This window comes from Grammomys surdaster, unplaced genomic scaffold (assembly GCF_004785775.1).
Source record: "Grammomys surdaster isolate TR1022 unplaced genomic scaffold, NIH_TR_1.0 125408, whole genome shotgun sequence".
Classification (NCBI taxonomy): Eukaryota; Metazoa; Chordata; class Mammalia; order Rodentia; family Muridae; genus Grammomys; species Grammomys surdaster.
Window position 1 is genome coordinate 743617 of NW_021620278.1, and position 23594 is coordinate 767210.

Here is a 23594-nt window from a genome sequence, read left to right on the forward strand (position 1 = left end):
TGCATGGCCACAGCAGATGACATAGGCACTGGAGCAGGATCTGGCAGAGACGCTCTGAAATAGGAAAGTCCACGTTCGCTGATCACTGAACTGTCTCAGATCTGGTTTCCTGGAACAAAGAGACAGCAGAGGGGAGATGGCTCAATGGCACACTGCTGCCCAAAATAGGGAGCAAAGAACTGGGAGAAAACATCATCTGAGGTCCAAGCTGGGCTCTGTGGAAGTCATTCAAGGCCAGGCTCATTCTCTACCTGCCACTATTGATCTATAGAGTTGCTAAAACTCTTGACAACTCACACTGCAAGTAGCAGGCAGGACTTGTTTGGTTTGTTTTTTCAGACGGCACCTCACCCAGTAGCCTCTGCCTGTCTCAACCTCAAGATTCTCCTGCCTTAGCCTCCAGAGTGCTAGGCTTTGAGGGCGTGTTACCACTCCTGGCTATGGTATTTTCTCTTATTTACTCTTTATCCTATTGTATTATTTTTCAAAATTCAGGGGAACATCTGTCATAACCTTAGAGTTGATGATCGTATGTAAAAGTGTCAGTCAGTGAGGGAGGGGCTTGGTGAAGGAGCTCCTTCCTGCTGCCAGTTGATGTCTGAGGGATAGTCACTTTGTTTTGGGGACATGTCTGCTGGTAAGTTGTCCATGCCACAGTGGATGACTCCACACCCATGCAAATATAGGCAATATTAATTTGGACTCAAGAGTTTATTCATAACCAAAAAAGAACGAAGAGGGGGACTGAAAAGTTGGGAGGGAGACAAACTGTGGGCCACTAGGGGGAGTTGGGAAGAGGAAGTGGTGGATGAATATGATCAAAATACACTGGAGCAATGTATGGAACTTTCAAAATCAAAGAGTGATCCTGGAAAGAGAAAGCTTCTGTAGTTGCCTGCTGACCTTCAGTCCCTTCACTGATAGTTGGGGACTAACAATGCCAAACATAACTAACTGGGTTACCTAGACAGCCAAATGTCACCAGACCAGAGCCATATTTGCAAGCACTAAACTCTGACTGCCAGGGGAGACGGTGACCACAGGTTATCAACCCCACCAAAGCCCTGCAGGTGAGAGGACAATGAGAGATAGGACAGCAATAGACTGAGCCGCTGAAAGAGCAATGTCTCTGCCTAGTAACAAGCTTCCAGTGGGAAGCTAGGCTAGCAGTTGTTACTGTTTTATATTCCCTAAAGTGCCTGAAAAAGGACCTGAGACACACAAGGGAAGATATGCGGGAGGGGTATGTGAGCTGGACTTAGATCAAGTCCACCTCTTCCAATTTTCAGTTATTTGACCTTGAAAATGTTTCCAAATCCTTTAAGCCTCACTTCCTGATTTGCAGGGTAGAGATTAACTCCAATAAGGGCCCATCTGTGGCAGGCCTGACAGCCAGAAGACATTCAGTAGGCATTTATAAGGAAGAGGGTGCCACGTGGCAGTGCTATGCTCTGCCCTGACCCAGCACCTTTCCCTGTTAATACTGTTGGCACCAGGAATGCCACAGAACTACCAGTGCTTTGGCCGAGTCACAACAAACAAACTAACTTCAACACCTCAGGAAAGCCGGGTGGCTGACAGTGGTTCCATGAGGGCTAGGACCACTTTCTGCCCTCTTCCTCCCTGGAACTCTGAATCTCTAAATCCTCTCCTCAGGCCAGACTTGATTCCTGTGTCACCTGTACTTCCTTACACTTCCTCATGAATGCAGAGAAGCAAACAAAACAGCTCAGCAAAACAACACTGAAGGTCTGGTTTCAACCCTCAGAACTACAGGAAGATGAGAGCATTAGCCCAGCCACACAGCAGCACCAGAGATGGTCTGATCTGGTGTCCACAGAGAGACTCACTCATGTCAAACATGAGCTTTCCATCTTGCAGCTAGAGGGACTTAATTGTAATAAATCCAGGGTTCATCAAAATAAATTAGAAAGCAATTTCCCTCAGTAGCAGCCTCCAACTCCAATATTGCTCAACTTACTGAAGACAAGATGAACACATGAAATATGCCAACTAAACATACAGTGAACAAAGTTTTCAGTCAACCTCTGGAAAGCCCCTTATGCAAAAGAAGTAACAATATAAAGTACGATATCCAGTAAGATATAATAAAAGCTTCAAGTGGGCCGGGCGGTGGAGGCGCATGCCTTTAGTCCCAGCACTTGGGAGGCAGAGGCAGGCGGATTTCTGAGTTCGAGGCCAGCCTGGTCTACAGAGTGAGTCCCAGGACAGCCAGGGCTACACAGAGAAACCGTGTCTCGAAAAACCAAAAAAAAAAAAAAAAAAAAAAAGCTTCAAGTGGAATATTTACAACGGAATGTGGCAGGGTATTGGCTGACTAAATGAAGCACTTAGAAGCTGAGCTGTGCTGCATTATAATGTGTGGGCTGAGGGCAGCCTAAGAAAGACTCCACAAGAGATGAGAACTGTCTTTCAGATCCTGTCCTGACTTTACCAGCTTCCAAGTTGTACTCTGAATTTTTTTTTCTTCTTCCCCTTTCTCTTATTCTGAAAGCAACATTTCTCTGTGCTGACCCACAAGGTGAGCACTTTCACTGACCAAGTAACAGCACAGCCTCAGACACTAATCTGAGGAAAGACTGTTCTCCCTGGTGACACTCGGGAAAAAGATACCTCATTCCATGCCCCACATGCCTTATGACCAGGAACACATATAACACAGAAAAACTATTCAACTGCACTTTCCTGCCTGCTCTACAGCATGGGTGAGGTAGAAGGGTAGGCATGGGGTACCCTGCCAGAGCCACTTTTCCTCTCAGCAGCCCATGGTGGAGTATCACCTGTGCCTCATAGGAGTCAGGCCCATAGGAAGGAGTAGCAAGTATCCACAAGTGCTTCCTCAGGTATCCTTCATGAATGACAGGACAGTGTCTGCATGAACAGATGGTGGAGCAAAGAGGAAGAGGAAGGAGTCAGGCTCTCCAGGAACAAGATGGGCACTCAGACAACTTGAATATGCTATAGAACAGCAGCTGCACTCAGCCACCTCCACTGCCCTCAGCTTCACACACGGAACCAGTTGCTGGATACCAACAGTAGACCATCGAAACACCCACCAAGCAAGATGCCTGGGAACCAAGAGGTCACTGGGTTGCAAGACTCTGGAGAACAGCCCCATTGTCCTCCCACAGCTGGCTTCACATGACTTCCAAGGCCACTACATTACTGGAGCTCATTTTGTTCAGACTTTCCACGAAGTTGTGGGAATTAGTGTATTTTAGGGAAAAGGCACAGTTCAATTTCATACTGTTTGGTTTGGGATTTTACTTTATACTAAGGATGATGTGAGCCATACCTCAACCCCTCAATTTCAGGTTCATAAAACTCTAGCTCATTCTGTTGGTGTTGGGAAGGATACACAAAACCCAGAGTCAGGAGACGACTATGGTGACGAGGCAAGCTGCAGAGCTAGGCTAGGGAATGAAACATGACGGAACATGCTCCCTGGCCCTGCCTGACAGACCTCCACAGTAGAGGAAAGACCATTGCAGCAAGGAACTCGAGGTTGTGATTGCAGCCTCTCCAGGACCAGCTATGCAACAGTGAAACTCCAGTGATACAGAGGCCTCTTGATGCTAATCATGTGATTTCATCAATATTACCTTACCTTGGCGGCAGAATTTGAGACTCCATGGGTAACATTTCTTATGAGACCTCCGACATTTCCATACTTAATCAGTCCAGTGACCCCTTCAGATACATCATTCAAAAGGCCCATGGGATTGCCAAGGAAGTCTACTGATCCTAGGATCCGAGCTGCCTGGCTGAGGAGCTCCTATGGGATGGAAAGGGGGAGGAAAGCCATGTCAGTGCCAGTGTCCCAGAGAAAAGGTTAGGAATCTACCTCATCCTCCAGTACTGTCAACAATGACATTTTCAGTCTTCATCACCCACCAATGACCTCCTGTGTTCTAATGGATGCCCCTAAACTTCACCCAACACACACACTAGGGACTGGTTCCAATACACGTACAAATATTCGTCAAGGACACTTAGGAGAATAAAAGCAGCTGTGAGACTGGAAAGATTCGCTGGGGACTTTTTATGAACACGCATCATACTCCCCTTCCCATGATCTCTGCTAGGAGAAGTCAGGCAAGAGGAAGGAGGGAACAAGCTTTAGAGTCTATACTTAGCTGGAGCATGTGAGGAAAGAGGGTTGAGGCTTGACAAGCAAACTCTCACCAGGCCTTTGCCGCCTGACCCCTGATTCCAGGAGTACCTGCTCATGAACCTGAGAGGCAGGTAGAGAAATATCTCGTTAGGAAACAAGGAGGGCAAAAAAAGAAGCAAGGTGGGATACGCGCAAGGACTGTGGAAACTAACAAATTCTGTATGATCTGATGAGCCACTAAAGGCTCTATATCTGGAGCTGTCAAGTCTAGCTTAAAAATACAAAATGGAAAATGTCCAATTTGGTTAAAAAAAAAAAAACATAAGTTCAACTCAAGGTCAAGGTCTCAGAGGCGTTAAACAGTGATGTGGTTGTTGAAAGTAGGCCATGCCTGGCACATAAAGAGTCCACAGTACTCTGTGTTGTCACTGAAACATCAACTAAACCACAAAGAGCTGTGACTAACCTAGGGAAGCCCCCGGGACAGGCTCTGAGGAACAAGACAAATAGCTCTTAAGTCAATCTTGGCATTCTCAGGGGTGTGTGTGTGTGTGTGTGTGTGTGTGTGTGTGAGAGAGAGAGAGAGAGAGAGAGAGAGAGAGAGAGAGACCTGACCCTCAAGACATGTGACACAGTAGTGATATCTAAGGAACATATTCCTCATACCTAAAACAAAGCTGCTTGGCACCGACTGTCTCCACCCTGCCCTTTCCCACCCCTTCCTGCCTGCTCACACACCTCTTGAAAGTGCTTGAGGATGTCATTGATGATGAACTCCTTGGTCTCATAGGGGTGCACCCGAGTGAAGGGGTCCAGATTGATCACAGCATCTTCAAAACGGATCAGTGGGAATCCCAGGGTGCTTTTCAGGGCCTAGGTAGGGAAGAAAGGAAACTACAGACTTCAACCCCAGGATGGTTTTCTGCGGTGCTATAATTCTAAAATCCATGAAAATCTATGAACTAAGAATTACCATCTAGATATAAGGATTTCCCCTATAATTACAAAACTAAAATATGACAGAAAAAATATATAAATTTCTATTACCCAAAGTCATACATATCTTAGCATTACAGCAGCAAACACTGCCAGGCTCACAGTAGAATTCCTTCTGATCTGTTTGGGACCTGTGTTTGCATACCCCTCGTTCTAACTAATGCACACTGCACAGGGACAGTGCAGCCATCACACACAACACTGAATTTGTTTTCTTTTATCTTATTGCTTCTCTGTCTTATTGTCACTTGCATATTTCTGTATGTGTGGTGTGTATGTGTGTGCGGTGGGGAAGGTTATGGGCATAATCATGTGTGCACATGAGAAAATATGTATGTGTTGAAATGTAAAGCTGATATGAGTTTCCTTGACTCTTTTTCACCTTGTTCTTTGAAGCAGAGCATTGTCATTAAACTCAGAGCTCCCAGACAGACAGTCTTACTAGACAGCTTGCTCCAGGCATCTCCTCTCTGCTTTCCATGACTGGAACTGCAGACAGGACAGCATACTCACTCAGATTTTATGTGGTGTTCTGGGATCCTGACTCCAGTTCTCTTGCTCACAATGGCAAGAGCTGTAACTACTAAACCATCACAGCAGTCCCAAGGTCAGAAAGTAGGTTGTCTTCTCTGCCTTGAAAGCAGCCTGCCCCCTGCACAGACTGTTTCTTCTCTACATAGATTGTGCTTTCCTGGTTTGCATTCTATGCTGTTGCATATACCTATATCTTATTTTTATTTTTATATATTACATCACACAAGTAATACCCATTTAACCATTAGTGTTGGTGGAAAGTTGGCTGTTGTTCTGAGACAGACTGGGTTCTCTATGTAGCCCTGGCTGAGTTGGAACTTTTATGTACACCAAGATGGCCCCAGACTCACAGACATCCTCCTGTCTCTACCTCCAGAGGATCAAACGTGTGTACTTCCACACTCAGCAAATCTTTTACTATTATGAAGAAGTAACTGTACCATTCCCCACCCATCTTTCAGGTGACTCTGCACGTGTTGCTTTTGTTTGGTTTGGTTTGGTGCATGTCTAAGAGGAGCAGAGCTGCTGGCTAACAAAGAATGAGCGTGTTTAACCTGAGTATATACTGCCAAAAAGTTTCATAGAAAAGCCAGAAAAGCTCATACTTTTCCCAGTCGTTTAGAAAAGCCCCTTGTTCTATGTTCTCATCAATAATTGGAAGAAATAACTTTCCTGGGGTTTTGTTGGTTAGGTTGTTTTTTGTGCTGCTGGAACTGAACCCAGGGCCTTATGCATTCTAGGCAAGCACTCTGCCCCTGAGCCACAACCCTAGATCTTAGGGTATGTGCTGGTACCCCAGTGCATGGACAATAGTGAGCCTGTGCACATTTAATAACCATGCTAGCTCCCGGACACTGTTTCTGTAATATGCTTGCTTGGGTCTTTACTCATGTCTCCAGTGCGTTACCTCTGTTTGTCTTACTCTGGAGAACTTTTGTATGTGCATAAGCATATTGCAGAAGAAATTTTCTCTTCCCTTGTATTTGGTCTTACTATTCATTAAATTGTATCTTTCAATCATGAGACAAGCTTACTTGGAAGGAGAGCTTTCTTTTCAATCTTTTCTCTTATGGTCAGAAGCTCTCTGTGTCCTCATTACCAAGGTCACAAAGACTGATGTCTGTTTTACTTAACACTCACACAGTGACACTGCAGGCTTTAGATCTTATGTAACCTGCGATCCCCACACACCTTTGCAGATAGTATCTGCCTAAGCACTAATGAGCACTGAACCTCTCTCTCTTAGAGTCACATGACTGCTTTCGCTCCTTTTTGTTCTGCTCACCACAGCGCTCCCATTTTCACTGATGTGACCCTGTAATGAACTGTGAGTGCTCTGGCTTCGCTTGTAACCTTGAGGACTATCTTGGGTACTCTCCACTACAAATCTTGGGCCCTGCCCTAATCTAGCCAGGCCTTTAATGACACCAACAATGTTTCTTTTTTTCTATGTGAACACCTTGTACACATTCAGTGTGTCCCTAGGTACTTATGGTAAGTTAAAATGGTCACAGTTCTTTGCAACTGCCATGGATATATTTTGGTATATTTGTCAAAAGTCTATTTTCCCTTCACCAGAATCTTTAATAACTGTCATTTGCTTCAAAAAGTAAGGCCATTCAATCAGTGAGCCTCAGAATAGAGAGACCTTCAGGCCTCTACACTGGTTGTTCTGATACCTCCACCATGTGGAAAAGCTGAAATTACCTAACTTAAAGATATGGGCTTACTAGAAAGGTTCCACTGAAGCCAGTCCCACCCATATGACCTGTGAGAGACCACAGGAAGTTTGCTGTGAGAGTTCTTCCAGAAATCTGAGAGAAGTTATATCTACGATGTCTCATCAACAAGAAATAGAAGCAATTGAAGGGTGGTGGGGTTCTGTTCCCATCAGGTTTGGTGCACGCACCCCTGCCCCGTTCCCCCGAAACACACCAGGCACAATGGTTTGTGCATGTAATTCCAGCACATGAGAGGCACAGACAGGCAAATAGCTGTAACTTGTTGATCAGCCAGTTTACCCTAACTGGCAAGGCCCAGGTCACTGAGACCTTATCTCAAAATACAAGGTGAACAGCTCTTGAGGAACACCACTCAAGGATGTCCCAAACACACATGCACACACACACACAAACACACACACAGCACACCAAATAAAAAGGCAAACTAAACCCTGAAAAACACTTGTTACTTCCATCAAAGACAAGACTTATAAAGAGTTTGTAGTGAAGAGATAAAAGACCAATAACCTGATACAAACCTGGCCAAGTGTAGTTCAGACAGTTTACAGAAGTGAAACCTGGCACTCAACATGAAGAACAAAAAAACACCAAGAAAAAAAAAAGGACGAAGAAGCAACAGTAGATGAAGGAGTGCAGAAGCTACATGGCATGGACACACAGTTAAATAAATACCAAACAGAAGATACAGTCAAATAAATACCGACCAGACCAGAGGAGCTGAAGAGAGGGAGAGAGCTCTGGTCTGGTACCTTGGAATGTCACCAATAATATCAGAAGGACGAATTTTAGGGGCTAAGACCATCCTTGAGTTGCCAGCATGGTGGCACAGCCCTTTAATTCTAGTGCTTGAGAAACCAACACAGGAAGATTGCTAAATCCAACAATAGGGGGATTTAAACACTGATGATGGCCAGATTTCTATCAGGTTATTGGTCTTTTTATCTCTGCCCATTTTGTCTTTGATGGAAGTAACAAGTGTTTGAACTGAGAGACAGACTAAATTCAAGGCCAGCCTACCCTGACTCACCCAGACTGAAGAAGATACACTAACTGCACAACTAAAGTCATATGACTAGCCATGAGCAGATCCTAGACTTGAATGTGCTAGTTTTACAAAAGCAACTACTTATTTGGTAGATAGCACCCAAGGCAGAGGGTTCCACTATTTCTTCTCAAAACCCTTCTGTATTTGTTCAGTCATGCTCCCTACTAAAGAATAGGCATGGAATCAGAAAGCATGCCTAGTTTCCCCCATTTCAGTGACAGAGAAACTGATAGCCAGCTTAAACTTCTTATTCACAGTCAAAGGCCAACCATGCTATGAAAGGGACTGAAGAGTCAAGTCATGATCTTACCAATGTAACTCCATAGGAAGAGATTAAAAAGTATGATGAAACAAAAGCTTAAGCCAGGAAGTTAAAAAAAACAAAACACTAAAACACGAATTCCTCATTGTGAGCAAACATTTAAAAAGTCTGGTATATTGCTGCAGGGACCTTTGACCTTTACCAAGCTGCCAAACCCTCATAAACAGGCACCATCTACCCTGGAACCAAGGAAGTACCTAGCTCTGGAATGAAACTGTCTTCACCTAGTCATTTACTGTCTGGGGTCCCTTATTTGCAGAGGCACAGGGCCAGCCTGTTGGTATGAATTACTCTGCCACCTTCAGACTGATCTGGTCTATGGAAGAAGGCATGAGAGAAAAAGAATGCCTAATAGGATTGCTCCCTCCTGATGAACTGAGCCACTGCTTGCATACAGGAGGTCACAGCACTGAGACATATTTACTCAAGCAGCATTTTCCTGTTATAAAATGGATTCTGGAGAAAGCAACCCTGTGCTCATAAGTTCTTGATAAAATAGAAAAGTATCTACTCCCCCCTCCCAGAAAAAACGGCTGAAGCCTTCCAGAGACGGCGCTGAGTTGAAAGAAGAAATACCTGTCCACGAGGCCTCAGATCACAGCTAGTCCCTGGGCTGTGTCCTTTCCTTTCTTAGTTTATCCCACACTAAACAAAACTGTCTGGAATTCATTCTCTAAAGGTTTATTTATGGCACATAGAGACTGTTTATGTGAAGCAGGGCATTTGCCTATATCCCTTTGGGGACAGTGTTTAAAACTACGGGGGCTACTTCCCTCTCTGGCACTTTCTGAAACACAATTAACAATACTGGATCTTTTTTCCTTTTAACAAATCTGGTTTTTATTTAGGGAGGGAGGGAAAAAGTAAAGGGTCTGAAGTTTCCCAACAAATTATTTCAAGCCTTTGAGAAGACAGTTTTAGGCTTTTTAAATAGTGTCTTTGTTTGAAATCCCCCCTTACCCCCACCCGCCTGCTCTCTGACCATTAAAGTGTGGGTTTTCTTCCAAACTAGATTGCTCAATTAAGGTCCTTCTTTTGTTATACCCCAATGCTCTAAATGGGAAAAGGCCTGCTGTAGGCCACATTTTGAAGCCTTTTAAAGACCCCCTGGTATCTTTTGATCTTTAAAGGAGTCAAGGAAATCCCCATAGAAAAGCTACCTGGCTTTTCAATATGCCATGGCATCTCTAACATGCAAACTCCATACAGAGAGCACAGAAAGAGAAGGGAGGGGCAGCTGTGCTCTTATGTCTGTGAAATGGAATATTAGTTTCCCTTCTTCTGTCAGTCATGAATCCAATGAAGATAGCAGATGGAGACAGCTTCCAGTCACCTGGACAGTGTGGATGACTTTGAGTCGCCAGACAGATACTGTATCTGGCAACAATGTACCTCAGTGTAAATCTGGATAGGCACCCCCCTCCCCAAGATTTCTGACAGCCTCTCTCCTGCATGGGAATCCAGAGAATGGAGGCAATTGTTCCTTCAATTCTAAGACAGGGTTACCTTTTAGTCAGACTCCTGTGGCTGCTGCTCAGGGAGAGGGCTCCGTTTCCTAAGTACATATTCTTAGTGATTCCATATTCATCAAAAAGAGCATATTGCTCTTTCTAAGAGCTCCTAATAAAGGCCTGTTACTCTGTTAGAAAACTCTGACTAAGTGATACTGTCTTAGGAGTCCCAGACTCCAGGAGGAATACTCAAGGTATGGTAACATGGTGACTTCCACAAGCCCAGAGCTCAACTCTAAAGTCCCAATCTCAACATCCTCCTGAAACACAGGTATGTCATGGCATCTGCGTAAGAGTGCTCTAAATTGCTCTTTCAATAGAATACCAGGAAGATAGTCAACCTGAAGGACTGAGTTCACTTTAGCAGAGCACATACAAGCACCAGTAAGAGCTGCAGAGGACACATGACATCGGTACCACAGGGCTGTCGAGGCAGATGGCATCGGCACCATGGGACTGCAGAGACAGATACCACAGGACTACAGAGGGTACATGGCATCAGTACCATAGGACTAGGGACCAGGCACTTCTGCTGGGAGCAGTGAGAGGAATGCTGGGGTCTGTGCTCTTTAACAAGATGATTTTAAATCAAGAAATCTTCCACTTTCAGGAAATGCTTAGCATTGGCTTGCTGGGTGAGAGCCAAGTGTTCTGGGGGAAGAGACTTTATCAAACAAACCCATTCCAAAGGTCACATAAGTCAAGTGGATACTTGTGGATATTAGCAAGACAGTAGTTTTCCCATGGTTTTCCCCGCACTCCCAGGCTAATTGTAAGTATGTTCAGCCTCCTGGGAACTACAACATTAGGGCAGATTGAGCAGCAAAGTGGTGAAGGGAGAAGGGTACTGTACTTCTATTCTCAAGATGCTGCCCCTGGCCCCAGCTGGCCCTTCTTTGTCTGCATTCACTGAAGCCATCACCCTTATCATAGCCTTAGCTAGAGGCTGAGGCTGAGGCTGAGCAGAGAGCTGTCTCATCACCTATAGGTCTATTTTAGGAGTTGGCAGGCTGTGGCACATGAGGACCACACATGTGTTCTGTCACGCCCACAAGGCTAGGTTTTTCTTTTCTTTTCTTTTTTTTTTTTTTTTAATGTGAATTGGTTGCCAACATTTAAAAACTAGGAAAGTCCATATAAAAATGCAGATTGAAGCTTCTCTTTAAAAACCTGGGTCACACTCCCCCAGTGCAGCAATGTGCTGCAGTGGGGCTGTGCTGACACTCCTCATGTGGCTATGCACTGGACTAAATAAAGGTCCTCTGCACCTCCAGGCTAGCCTTGAAGCTGAACTGGCGTGGGCATCTGAGCCCAGCACTGCAGGATCACAACTCATTTCGCCTATCTAGATATTCTTCTGTGGAGAGAGGGCGAGGCCATCCTGAATCTTCTGAGAGAAGGAAGGAGGGGGAAAGTGCATAGTCAATGGGAAGAGGGAGGGACGGACAACTGTCTTTAAGCACAGCACAGGGGAGAACCAGAAACAATGGCTGCCAGTCTGAGGCAGACTTAGGAGTCAGAGTAAGGCAAGACATTTCAACAAGCACCTGACCCTGCTCCTGCTTCCAGCAGCACCTTGCTACTAACCAGGCTGAAGAAATAAGACCATGAGCTTTAGTCTCCCCACCTACCAAGCAAGGACACCATTGAGGACACCCAGTCTAATGACAGCTTCATCTATGTGCCAGCGGGCAGCACAGTATACTGCAGTGCAGAACCCAGACATGACAGACTTGGATTTGAATGTAAGCCTGCTCCCTTCCTTAAAATATGCCTTGTTATTAACAATGAAGGTGTTGCTAAGGCTGTACTGGTCACCTGTGGATCAAGATGGTTAATAGGAGGGATATGTCCTGAAGCTGTACAAGGCCACATCCCAGCAAGCTTATAGTTGAATCTCCTTCAAAAGTGGCAGACCTTCCTAGTGTAAATAGATACTTAGAAGACAGCAAGAGAGATCTGGGCAGTGGGTCAAAAGAAAGGCTGTTTTGGTTTCAGTTCCTAAGACCAGGACTAAGCCCAGAAAAAAGGTTTCTACTGCTCTGAGGTAAATCTAGAGCCATCCAAAGAACAGATGAGTGTTTTATCATCCAGTTTTATCCTTTTTGGTAATATCTTGATCTTCAGCAAAGTTATGTCCAAACATAAGACAAAAAGAGTATTATACAAGTTATGAACACGTATAAAAGGAAATAAATGCACTGGGTGATAATTCCAGACAGAGATAATGAACAATCAACATACACTCCCATGGAGAGTGTGCCAGCTGCAAGCTCACCTTAAGGTCCAGCGGCAGCTTGTTGGAGGTGAACACACTGAGCTTGATCTGGGGAATGCTAATCTTGAGGTTCTCAAAGTAGTATCGAGTTGGAGTTCCCCCCTGCTCTGTTGTCTTCTCATGGATGTTTTCATCATACTTTTCCACCTCTGATCCAAAGGCATAAGTAAGAAAACAAAACAGAAAGCTGTTGGCATCATGATTCAAACATGTGTGACCTCACCTAAAAACCTATACAAACAAAATGTAGTCTTCTCACTTTCTTAGTTTCTTTGTGGACTCAGCAATGCATACAATATGCAGATACCATTTCTATATAAAAGTAGACTGTTACATTGGTTATACAAAGGTAGGTTAGCTTCATCTGTTAACCTGTGACTCTGAGCCACCCAGCAGATAGTATCTTAGAAAGCCAAAAGTCGATTTAATATCTTCATTGGCCATTCAAGTGGGGCAAAGGAAATAACCTTTTAAAACTCAGGCAAACTTAAGTGTTTGCCTTATACTGTCAGGGGAAACATTAATAAAAAATAAAAAATAAAAAAAGAAAGAAAGCCAAAAGTCACAGGTTCATTTGCTGGCCACAGACTTTCCAGAACTATTGCTGTCATTACAAGTACCCATGATCTAGGTCATATGAATCTAGAGTGCAGTACAACTGAGCCAAAAAAGACACTCACAACATAAATAACACTATGAGGAATAAGAACAGTTCCTAAGAAAGTGCTGGCACAGCATCCTCCCGAGCAGGGCAAGTCTCAGAAGCAGGATAATTGAGGAAGAGTTTCTAATTGCCAGTCCATGAGTACAAAGGAGGGACATGGGCTAGAAAAGCAATTCAGTCCTTACATGGGAGGATCCACATGTCCATTCCCATTGGCTTCTGATGCCTCCAAAGGAAAACCAGAGAGAATGCTCACAGCTACCTTGCACATTCCCAGTTGGAGCTGCCATCAGTTCTACTCAAAGTTGAAGGGTGCTCTAAAGGAGACCTGCCTTCCACAGTCAACGGGCTACTGAAAGTAGAGATAGAGTAATGACCTGCAGACAAGGTCTTCCCAAAAGTCTAAGTTTCTCTGTGCAAGGCTTTTAAAAAGTTCTAAGAGGGATTTACAAGAAAAACATGACCCATGAAACCTGAAGTGAATCTTATTTGGAAGGAGCCAAACAGAACACCTGCCTGGATGTTGGGCCCTCAGGTGGCTGTGTAACTCCAAATAAACTGGAGCCGGAGCCAAAGTGCAAAGCACAGGACTATTCAGACAGGGCTTCTTCTTCATGCCAAATAGTTGTCTCCTTCTCTTTTTTACTTTCTTTCTTTTTGAGGTACTAAGGACAGAGCCAAGTACCCCATGCATGCTACCTGTAGGTAGTAGCACTGAGCAAAATCCCTAGACAATCCTAAATACTCTGAAAGGTTAATCCCATTTTATTTGATATGATGCTAAAGATTTAAAGCTCAATTCTAAATCTATATTATAAAGACAAAAATATTTTTCTTGCATTGTGGGTATGTATACGCATTTTCCCTCTAGCCAACATGGTGGACAAATGCAGCCAGTAACAGGCTAAAGGATGTAAGATCATGAGCTTGACCATGAACTACAAAGACTGACTGTCTCAAAACATAAAAAACTAGCCAAGTGGCTAGAAAGATAACTCAGCAGTTAAGAGTGCTTACTGCTCTTCTAGAGGAACTGGTTCAGTTCTCAGCAGCCAAATCAGGCCAGCTCACAATTACCTATAACTCCAAGGGATCTGAGCCCTCTCCGGTCTCCACAGGTACCCATACACACAGGGAAGACACTTATACACACATGCACACAAAATCAATCTTTGAAAAAGGTTGATGTGCATCATTGACTTCTTTCTTAGCTGGAGCCATCTGACAGCAGAAGGGGCTGTGATGAGGAGGCTAGAGAGACAACAGCTGAACTCTCCCTCCAGCTTTGCAAGAAGCTCAGGCTTTCTGATAGTGATCTGACTTCCTTTCCAAAGGCCAAAGGACAGCAACAAGAAACCTTTGTAATGACATTAAAGTACAAGGGTACAGACGTTAAAAATTAATAATTGTGGTTAGCCAGTTTTGTTTTTCAAACTAAACCAAAGCAACTGCGAAAAAGGCATTTCTGACTCTTGGCCCTGAGCTGGTTTCATAACAAAGTAGCCTGCTAAAGGATGGCCATCATTCCGTTCCATGAGAACAGAGGGACAGAACTTGCAAAGTCTAGCCATTGGACATTCCAGGATGCCAAGATCCTCTCAGGCCAGCCTAGTTCCTAGACATAACTCAGATAACAAGCAATTTTGGGAAAGGAGCTGCTAAACCCCAAACCTGAGCCTGCTAGCTCAGACTGGGAGGCAGAGAGCCAGCTTTGTTGGTGTCTAGGGACTACCTGTGTTTTACAAACAGAGTAACACATTTTTGTGGGCCAATCTCAGGCAGATGTGTCGAGTGATCAGCTTTACCTGATTCTGCCTGATCGTAGCCAAAGAAACTTAGTAGCTTGAGTAGCAGTTTCTCCTCAATTTGTACTGTGAACCTCTGAGCCGTGACCATCAGGTGCTAGAGAGAAAGAAAGTCTGGTTTACATTCAAGCATCAAAGCAGCTTTCATTTGTGCCATGAAGCAGGTCCCAGTGAGGTGGGCAGGCAGACACTATAGTTTCTGCTATGGAGGAAGGCAGAGGCAGGAGGCTTGCTTGAGCCCAGCAGTTCCAGATCAGTCTGGGCAGCAAAGCAAGAGCCTGTCTCATGGTTTCTTTACCTGTGTGATCTAATGATAAATGACTTGCAGCTCACCTCTCTTTGCTTGTTAGAGTGACAGAATTCCAGGTGTTCAGTGGACATTTTGCCACCTTGCTGGATCCCTAGGGCTTCACCAGTGAGCAGAAACTACATGACTGGATTTGTGGTAAAGGTGCAGGTTGGCCTGCTCCCATCAGCACTGGTGACAAAGGACTAGAAGGAGGGTTCTGGCTTTTACAGCTTGCTGCTATCACAGCCATCTTCTGCTTTGGGAACCCCCAGGTCAGAAAGCTTCCTTACTTTTAACTCTCTGCTGTTAGTGTACTCATGGCAGCTTACTTAGTACATTATTCCAAGGACAGACTCCACATAGCTCTCCAGAATTATCTCTGGACTACTCAACACTCAGTAACAGACCACAGCAGCCTGCAAGATACTGCTTCACTCAGGAATGATGCCTCTGGCCTCCCTGGGTTCAACACTACCAAGGTTGCTGACAATACAACTGAAGATACAGGATGCCAAGAAAAGGTGCTCTGAACATTTCTCTCAATGGTCAAACAAAAGCCACATGTGGCTCTGCCCTGAGAGTCACCTTTGTGCACACAGTGTGCTGCTGCTTACTCTGTGGTCTGGCCGTGAGAGAGCAAGTGTGCCTCCTACATGCCATTGTCCCCAGCCTCCCTGCCAGCCCACCTTGTAGATGTTGGTCAGCGCGCTCTTACTGGGGAACTTCACTGCATTGACTTGTACAGCAGGACCTGTCTCAATGACCTCGTTCTCATTGCTCAGTGGGGTCACATAGAGCATGAAGGGCTGAGTAGTACCAATGAGCTGATTGTCCACCTGGGGAGGAAAAGCCAACAAAATAGAAACAAACAAGACAAGCTGCTTATTGCTTTTGCATTTGGTGCCTCATGCTATGCAGGCTATTCAGAGTCCCCTGACCACTCTGTCACCTCATGTCTACAGCATTCGCACTCGTGTATACACACACACATACTCACACACACACTCAGAAATAGATTGAATCCAAGAGCAATGATGGTGACAACGATGGGCCAAGTGATGCATACCAGCAATCCCAGCACTTAGAAAGTGGAGGCAGGAGAACTGAGCATTGGAGGCTAGAATGTACTATACACAGCGAGTCTGTGCCTCAAAAATAACAACAGAGTGGGCAAGACGGCTCAGCAGGTAAAAGTGTTTGCTGTCAAGCTCCCAGTCTTGAGTTTAATCTCCAGGATCTATGTGGTGGAAGGAGAGAATTGATTCTCTCAAGTTGTTTCCTGAACTTTGAAAACATATTCTGCCATATGCACACATATAAATGCACAAAGTAAATAGAAACTGAATTGACAATAACAACATAGTAATAACAAGGGAAGTTATAAGACTTAGACTTGACTTAGTGAAGACTAAGAAGTTTGCTCAATTTAGCTACTCTACAGAATATTCATATTTAAAACCTCATATTTAACACAATAAATAGACACTATATTTGGCAATAAAAATAATTTCAAAATAGAAAAAAAAACCTTAAAGCATCAAATGAGACCTGTCATGTCAAAAACTGGTCAACATATGCATCACAACCTGCCGTGACCAGCACTGTGCTGGTCAGCATACATGCGACACCTACGTACAAGCCTTAGCACACTGTCCCTAGCAGATAGATGGAAGGTACAGAACAGCCCTTGCTCAAGATGACCAATGATAGAAATGGTTCCATCTAGGCCCATTCTGCTCAAGGCTAGTGTTCTTACTGCTATGCTGTTGATGCTTCTCCCTTGTTCCAAACACTCTATAAACAAGAGAGCAGAGACCTTGGTCATCTGCAAGCTCTGAAGGTTGAATGGTCTCTCTAGCCTCCAAAGACACCTTTTGATTTCACTGATTTTTTTTTCTACTGCAATTATATATTCTAGTTCATGGATTTCAGATGTTTAGCTTTTCTTTCTGTGTTTACCTGCTCTCTTCCAATTTTTCTGGTTTTCAACCTTTGTGCCAGTGTATGCATGCAGGTGTGAATGATGTGTATTCATAGGGTCACATGTGTGGAGGTCAGAAGACAGTCTTGGATGTCAGTCCTTGCTGTGTTTGAGACTCTTGTTCATCACTGCATACATCAGGCTAGATACACAATTGGTTGGTGTTTGCATGTGCATGCACGTGGAGGTCAGAGGATATCCTGTGGGAGTCAGTTCTCATCAGACCTGAAAGCAAGCTCCCTCATCTACTGAGACACCTCACCAGCTCTCTTCTACACACTTTAATGTTCTAATCAGGTGTGTCTAACCCTCAGGCTGGGACAGCTACAAATGCAGCACAACATGAGATCATAAACTTATTAAAACATTCTGAGATTTTCTTTTTTCTTTGTACAGTTTCTTTCTTTGTAAGTCAATTGCACAGTTCTCAAGTGAGGCTTCTGGAGATGACACAGTGTCACAATGTCAGAAGGCTAGAGTCTGTGATTAGACGTATCAGTGTTCACATGTGTCATGTCCTCTTGATTAATTAATTCTCCTATCATTAGGAAATTACCTTCTTTATCTCTGCTAATATTCTTTGTTCTGACATTAATCAATGTGACTCCTACTTCCTTCCACATGACTAGTTAAACTGTAGTATGCCTCCCCACCCCCTTTTAGGCCCTTTTAACCTATCTGAGTCTTTAGAGCTAACAAGTGTAGGGAAGGTTGGAGACAGGGTCTCACTACATAACACATGCAGACCCTGAACACATGATCCTCCTGCCTAAGCCTCTAGCCTGATTATAGACCTTTTCTTGTGGCCCCTTTTATGCAATCTGACCATCTCTATGTTGATCTCACTGACAATTAATTGGCACCATTAAGTCTTTGTCTGCCATCTTGCTATGGCTTGCTATCTGTCTCATATGTTGTCTTCCCCATTTTCTGCATTCTCTTTGATTCATCAAGCACTCATCATTCTACTTTACTACTTACCTACAATTATTATTATTATTATTATTATTATTATTATTTTGGGAGGAGTTACAGTATTTAACTCAATATGTTGGTTTACCATTAAATGACATTATACTACTTCATATACAAAAATCGCAGTGCTGAACTTGCATTTGTCCCCTGCAGACTTCATGCCATAGTTGTTAATCATTTTACTTCTTTATGTGGTACAGGCACCACATCACAGTGTTGTCATGTTCGTCTAAGCAACCATTACCTCCTGAGGAGATTTACTTAAAAAGCCTAGTCTTACATGTTTTTCATGTCTTCACATCAGGTTTACTTCTCTCCTTTGTGCTGATTCAAATTCCATTAGCACCATTTTCTGTCTGCTGGGTAATGTTCTTTAATGCTTTTGGAAGCTGTGGTCTTAGATAATAAATCCTTTTATCATTTCTGCATCTAAGAACATCTTCACTTCATCCTTTGTGGTTGTTTCAATGAGAATAATTCCCATAGGCGCCTGTATTTGAATATCTAGTCCCTAGTTCAGGGAAGCACTAGGAGTTCAGAGGAGGTGTAGCCTTGTTGGACAAGGTGTACCACTGAGAGTGGGCTTTGGAGTTTAAAAGCCCACGCTAGGCCCAGTCTCACTATCTGCCTGAGGCTTGTGGATGAGGATACAAAGCTTTTGGTTACTTTTTCTGAACCTGTCTGCCATCATGCTCCCCTGATGATAACGAGTCAACTCTCTGAAACTGTAAGCAAATCCCCAATTAAATGCTTCCTTTTATAAGAGTTGCCTTGGTCATGGTGTCTCTTCACAGCAATAGAACAATGACTAAGAAACCTTTAAGTTTGAAACATACTTTTTCTGGGAGTAGGTTTCTAGAATGATAGCTTTTTGCCTGCTTTCAACACTTCAGGGTGTTGCTGGCCATGTTCTCACTTGCATTTTTTTTCCCCAACAAGAAATCTACTGTTATCTTTTGTCATCTTAGCTTTGTTCCTTCATATATAATATTTTTATCCATGATTAACTTTACTATTCCTTTTATATAACCTATGGCATCTCATAGTGGCAGTGAATTGGTTCAAGGTGCCTTGTATGCTAAGACCCATTAATCTTCTAGCCTATAAAGCGGTGTGGTATTTGTACACATACAGCCTCCTGCACATTTTATAGCCTCTATATGGCTTATGGTGCCTCATCCAATGTCAGTGCTATGGAAATGGTTGTTGGGCTTTGTTTAGGAAATGATGATATAGAGAAAGCTCTGGATATATTAAGCACAGATACGAAGCTCACAGGTATGGAAGGCCAATTGGAGTTCCCATCCAGGTTGTGTGTTATACACATCCAGTAAAATTTTCATTTCTTGAAGTCAAGTTTTTATTTCTATATCTCTATTCAACTTTTTAAACAAACAAAACTCCAGTTCAGATAACAGTTTTAATATGTCCTAATGACTTCGTTAGCGCTGGGTCCATTCTGAAAGCATTCTTGTCCTCACAGTGTGCTGCTTCTTATCCCCACCCGTGGTGCTCGATTACAACATGTCAGTTTTGCCTTGTTGGGTGTTTGGCATGTCTGCACCCAAATACATTATGAGGTCTGTGAGGAACACATTCTACTTCTCGGAATACTGGTTGATGCTTCCTTTCATGATTTTCAAGACAGGGCCAAAGCAGCATTCAATCTGGGGCCAATAAATGATGGAGGCAAGACTTGCCTGGCACTCTTCTCAATGCCCCACACATTCTAGGGTTCCAGTCCAGCTCACAGCCTACTCCCTCAGATTCTCCTGGATGAGTAGCTTTTCCACATAGATCGGCCCTCTGCCAAATCTGTTCCTCTGCTGTGGACTTAGCTGTCACTCTCTGTGGACACTCAGTTCTGACTTCTCAATTCTTCCACTCTGCAGGCCTCTGATCCAGCCTCCTCTCCAAGCACCATAGCCTGGAAACTTCTCAAGCTAAGCCAGCATAAGTTTCATCTCTTTTATTTCCCAACTTGCATGGGTCACTGTCCTTTGTGGTCAGCTGTCTAGTGTTCTGAAACTGTTATTATTTCCTATGGATTTAGGGCTTATCTCAATAGGAAAATAAAGCCAGTTTCAGTTACTCCATCTGGCCTGGAAGTAGAAGTCAGACCCTGTTGTTTATCCCCACAATGACCTAAACTCCTCCTGGAGAAGGCCACCTGACTCTGTTCTTTTGGTCTAAGCCCATATGATGGGAAAACTGACACTGGTGACAGGACCTGACAATGCAAAGCCTGATAACCCAAGTTCAAGTCCTAGGATTCAGGTAAAGGAGGAGGGTGAGAACTGACTTTGTCCCCTGACCTCCACATGCACACTGTGTGTGCACCAGGTACCACTCCCATTAGCTAACTAATAAGCTATTTATACATCAGCCAGAGAATCAGGAATTCATCTTAGTTTGTATTGCTAGGCATAATGACCATGCTTTTGTTGACAGTACTCAGGAGGCAGAGGCAGGCAGATTCTCTGTTAGTTCCAGGACAGCCTAGCCCTTACTATATAGAACTCTATGTAGTAAGTTATAGGTCAGCCAGGGCCACACAGTTAAGATTCTGTCTCAAAAACAAAGAGATTTGTGAGACGCATTGGGGTGGAAGCTCTTCACAGGATGATTGTTTTAAAGCTTAGATATTTTATCCATGGAGAGACAGCTCAGTCATAAAGAGTACTTGTGGCTCTTGCAAAGGACCTGGGTATGGCTTCCATCATCCACATTGAGTGGTTCATGACTGCCTTTAACTCCAGATCCAGGAGGACAGCTCTGTCTTTCCTTGGCACTGGCACTCATGTATACACATGCACACACAGATATACACATAAATGAGCATTAAGACAACACTCTCAGCTGTAGAGTGGTGGCACACACCTTTAATCCCAGCACTTGGGAGGCAGAGACAGGTGGATTTCTGAGTTCGAGGCCAACCTGGTCTACAGAGTGAGTTCCAGGACAGCCAGGGCTACACAAAGAAACCCTGTCTCGAAAAACCAAACCAAACCAAACCAAACAAACAAACAAACAAAAAAGACAACACTCCATCCTGGTACCTGCACATCTTGTATGCTAAGCTCAAGCATGTGACTGGCTGCCAGCTGAGTGTAATGGATGTTGATTCCTGTCAGGCTTGCAAAGACCAGTTCTTCTGGGACTTTGTTAATTAAAGAAACACCAATTCCGCCTTCTAACCGCACAAGCACCTGAAAGGAAATCAAAACCCTGTCAATTGTTTATAAGAGGGCTCACAGAAGCCAGAGGAGTACATAGATAAGAATGGCTTTCAGTCTCTCTTCTCTTTACTTCTCCAGAGTATAAAAACAATGCAGAGTTTTGACAGTCACCTTTCTAGCTTAAATGTCCCAATCTCCCTGGAAGCCAAGCCTTCCATTTTGGATGGACTCCTCGGTCAGGTCACACCATTGGGGTGTGAGGACACTTTACCTAGCACACGGAGATGCTGCACAGTACAGGAGAGTGATTATTCTAGAACCTCTCTCCTTGTTAGGTTATTCTGTGCATTTCCACAGCATCTGACATGGCTCCACACAGGCATTTGATTAAACACTGTTCACCAAGATCCAGTAAGCAAGCTCCTCGAGCTCATCTCATCTCAACCTGAGCTTGTCATTCTCTTCCCAAAGCCCAAAGCCAAAGGAAGAAGGATGTGAGTCAGATGGAGGGGAAAACGTCAAATATCTTATTCTCTAAATACTATTAAAATTTGGATCATTCAGCTTCCTTTCTGTCATCTACAGGAACATCTGTTACTCTGTGATTCCACCTAAGCTGCAGACATCACTCGCATGACATAAACACATGAGTGGTAACAGTAAACACAATGAAGCAGCACCCCACAGTCAAGAGTTCACACAATCACCAAGCAAATTCTCAACCAACTGGTGACCAAGAAAGTTAATCTGCAGCATTTTAAATACCTACTGTCTGGGCTGGTGAGATGGTTCAGTGGGTAAAGGTGGAAGGAGAGAACTGACTCTTGCAAGTCCCCCTCTGATCTCACATACACTGTGGTACCACAGCCACACACATGAATACATGTATAAATAAACTGGTAAACTTACTTCCAGCTCCTGATGTGTGTCTGGATTCCTCAGTTTCTGTAGCTCCTGCTCTGTAACAGGAAGTTCCTCCACTTCATATGATGAGCGCTCACTTTTCCGCTGGCAGAAGTCTGTTATCTGAAGTCAAAACCGAACAAAAGGAGGGCTCACACTTCCACGCCAACATGCCCAGGAAAACCACAGAAGCTAATGGCCTCCCAGGCTGCTAGAGCAAGATAGGCCTCACAGAGCAAGGACAGGCCTCACAGAGCACAGGCAGGCCTCTGCAGTTCAGTTCCTTTTGCCTCTGTAAAATGGTATTGCAGATAGATAACGGTGTGGAGCACGATATGTTGCATCAGAATACTCACATAAGACTCCATTGTCTTATTTCCCTCAGGTCTCTATTACTCTATGACTGATGCCTGCATCTCCAACACATATCTCACCTTGAGCTCCAGATCGAAAGTCACAATGGCTTTTGGATGCCATCACAGAGAACCATGTTAACTCGGCCTAGCAAGTGCCAATTTAATTTCTCTTTCCCTCAAATCTCATGTGCATTTTGCTTAGTGATGTGGACTTTTATCCCCCTCTTGCTACCTAGAACAGATTCCTAGAGGCCACTTTGCCTCAGGCCCCATCCCACACTCAGTCACTGAGCACTCAGTCAGCTTCCTTTGGATTAGCTTCTTTTCCCCTCACCCAGCACTTTGCTCTAAGGCACCATTTCTGATCATCATGCTAAAGCCTCTTAGTTGGGCTTTCTCTGCCTCCAATCTTTTTAACACTGCAGCCAATGAGTTATCTCAGATCAATCCTTATCACGACAATCCCTGACTCCTGCCTGCCTTGGACTAAACATTCTACCATTAGATTGAATCTCAGGTCCCAAGCCTGTCTCTAGACTTATTTCTTACCATATGCCAATACCAGTCTCTTCACTTCTCAGCTTCCCAAATACTATAGAACTGTGATAGCTAGTATTGGTTGTCAACTTGACTATACCTGGAATTAACTAAGACCCAAGCAGATGGGCATACCTGTGGAGGTTTTCTTAATCAATCATTTGAGGTTCAAAGACTCATCCTAAGTCTGGGCCATGTCTTATGGCTGTCTATATAAAAGAACATGGAATAAGGAAGGTTTTACTTTTTGCCTGCTTCTCCTCTCTCCTGCTGCTAAAGCATTCCTTTACTGGTATTAGAATCTACTTCTTCAGGGTCCCAATGCATACTGAAGACCAGCTG

At 44.0% G+C, this 23594-nt stretch overlaps 1 protein-coding gene and 1 non-coding gene across 3 annotated transcripts in view; one reads left to right on the plus strand and one right to left on the minus strand.

Moving 5' to 3' along the window:
• Positions 1 to 23594, minus strand: part of Vps13d (vacuolar protein sorting 13 homolog D) — a 219532-nt gene that overhangs the window by 72671 nt on the left and 123267 nt on the right. For both annotated transcript variants that reach the window (XM_028786006.1, XM_028786007.1), the window contains 7 exons: positions 22366 to 22482; positions 21337 to 21486; positions 16008 to 16157; positions 15033 to 15129; positions 12564 to 12712; positions 4874 to 5008; positions 3629 to 3796 (listed from right to left, as the gene is read on the minus strand). In XM_028786006.1, coding sequence (XP_028641839.1) covers positions 3629 to 3796; positions 4874 to 5008; positions 12564 to 12712; positions 15033 to 15129; positions 16008 to 16157; positions 21337 to 21486; positions 22366 to 22482 — 966 coding nt within the window. The remainder of the gene's footprint in view (positions 1 to 3628; positions 3797 to 4873; positions 5009 to 12563; positions 12713 to 15032; positions 15130 to 16007; positions 16158 to 21336; positions 21487 to 22365; positions 22483 to 23594) is intronic.
• On the plus strand, positions 12958 to 13086 carry LOC114637757. Its single transcript, XR_003713788.1, has one exon. It is a non-coding gene; the product is annotated as a small nucleolar RNA SNORA27 (small nucleolar RNA).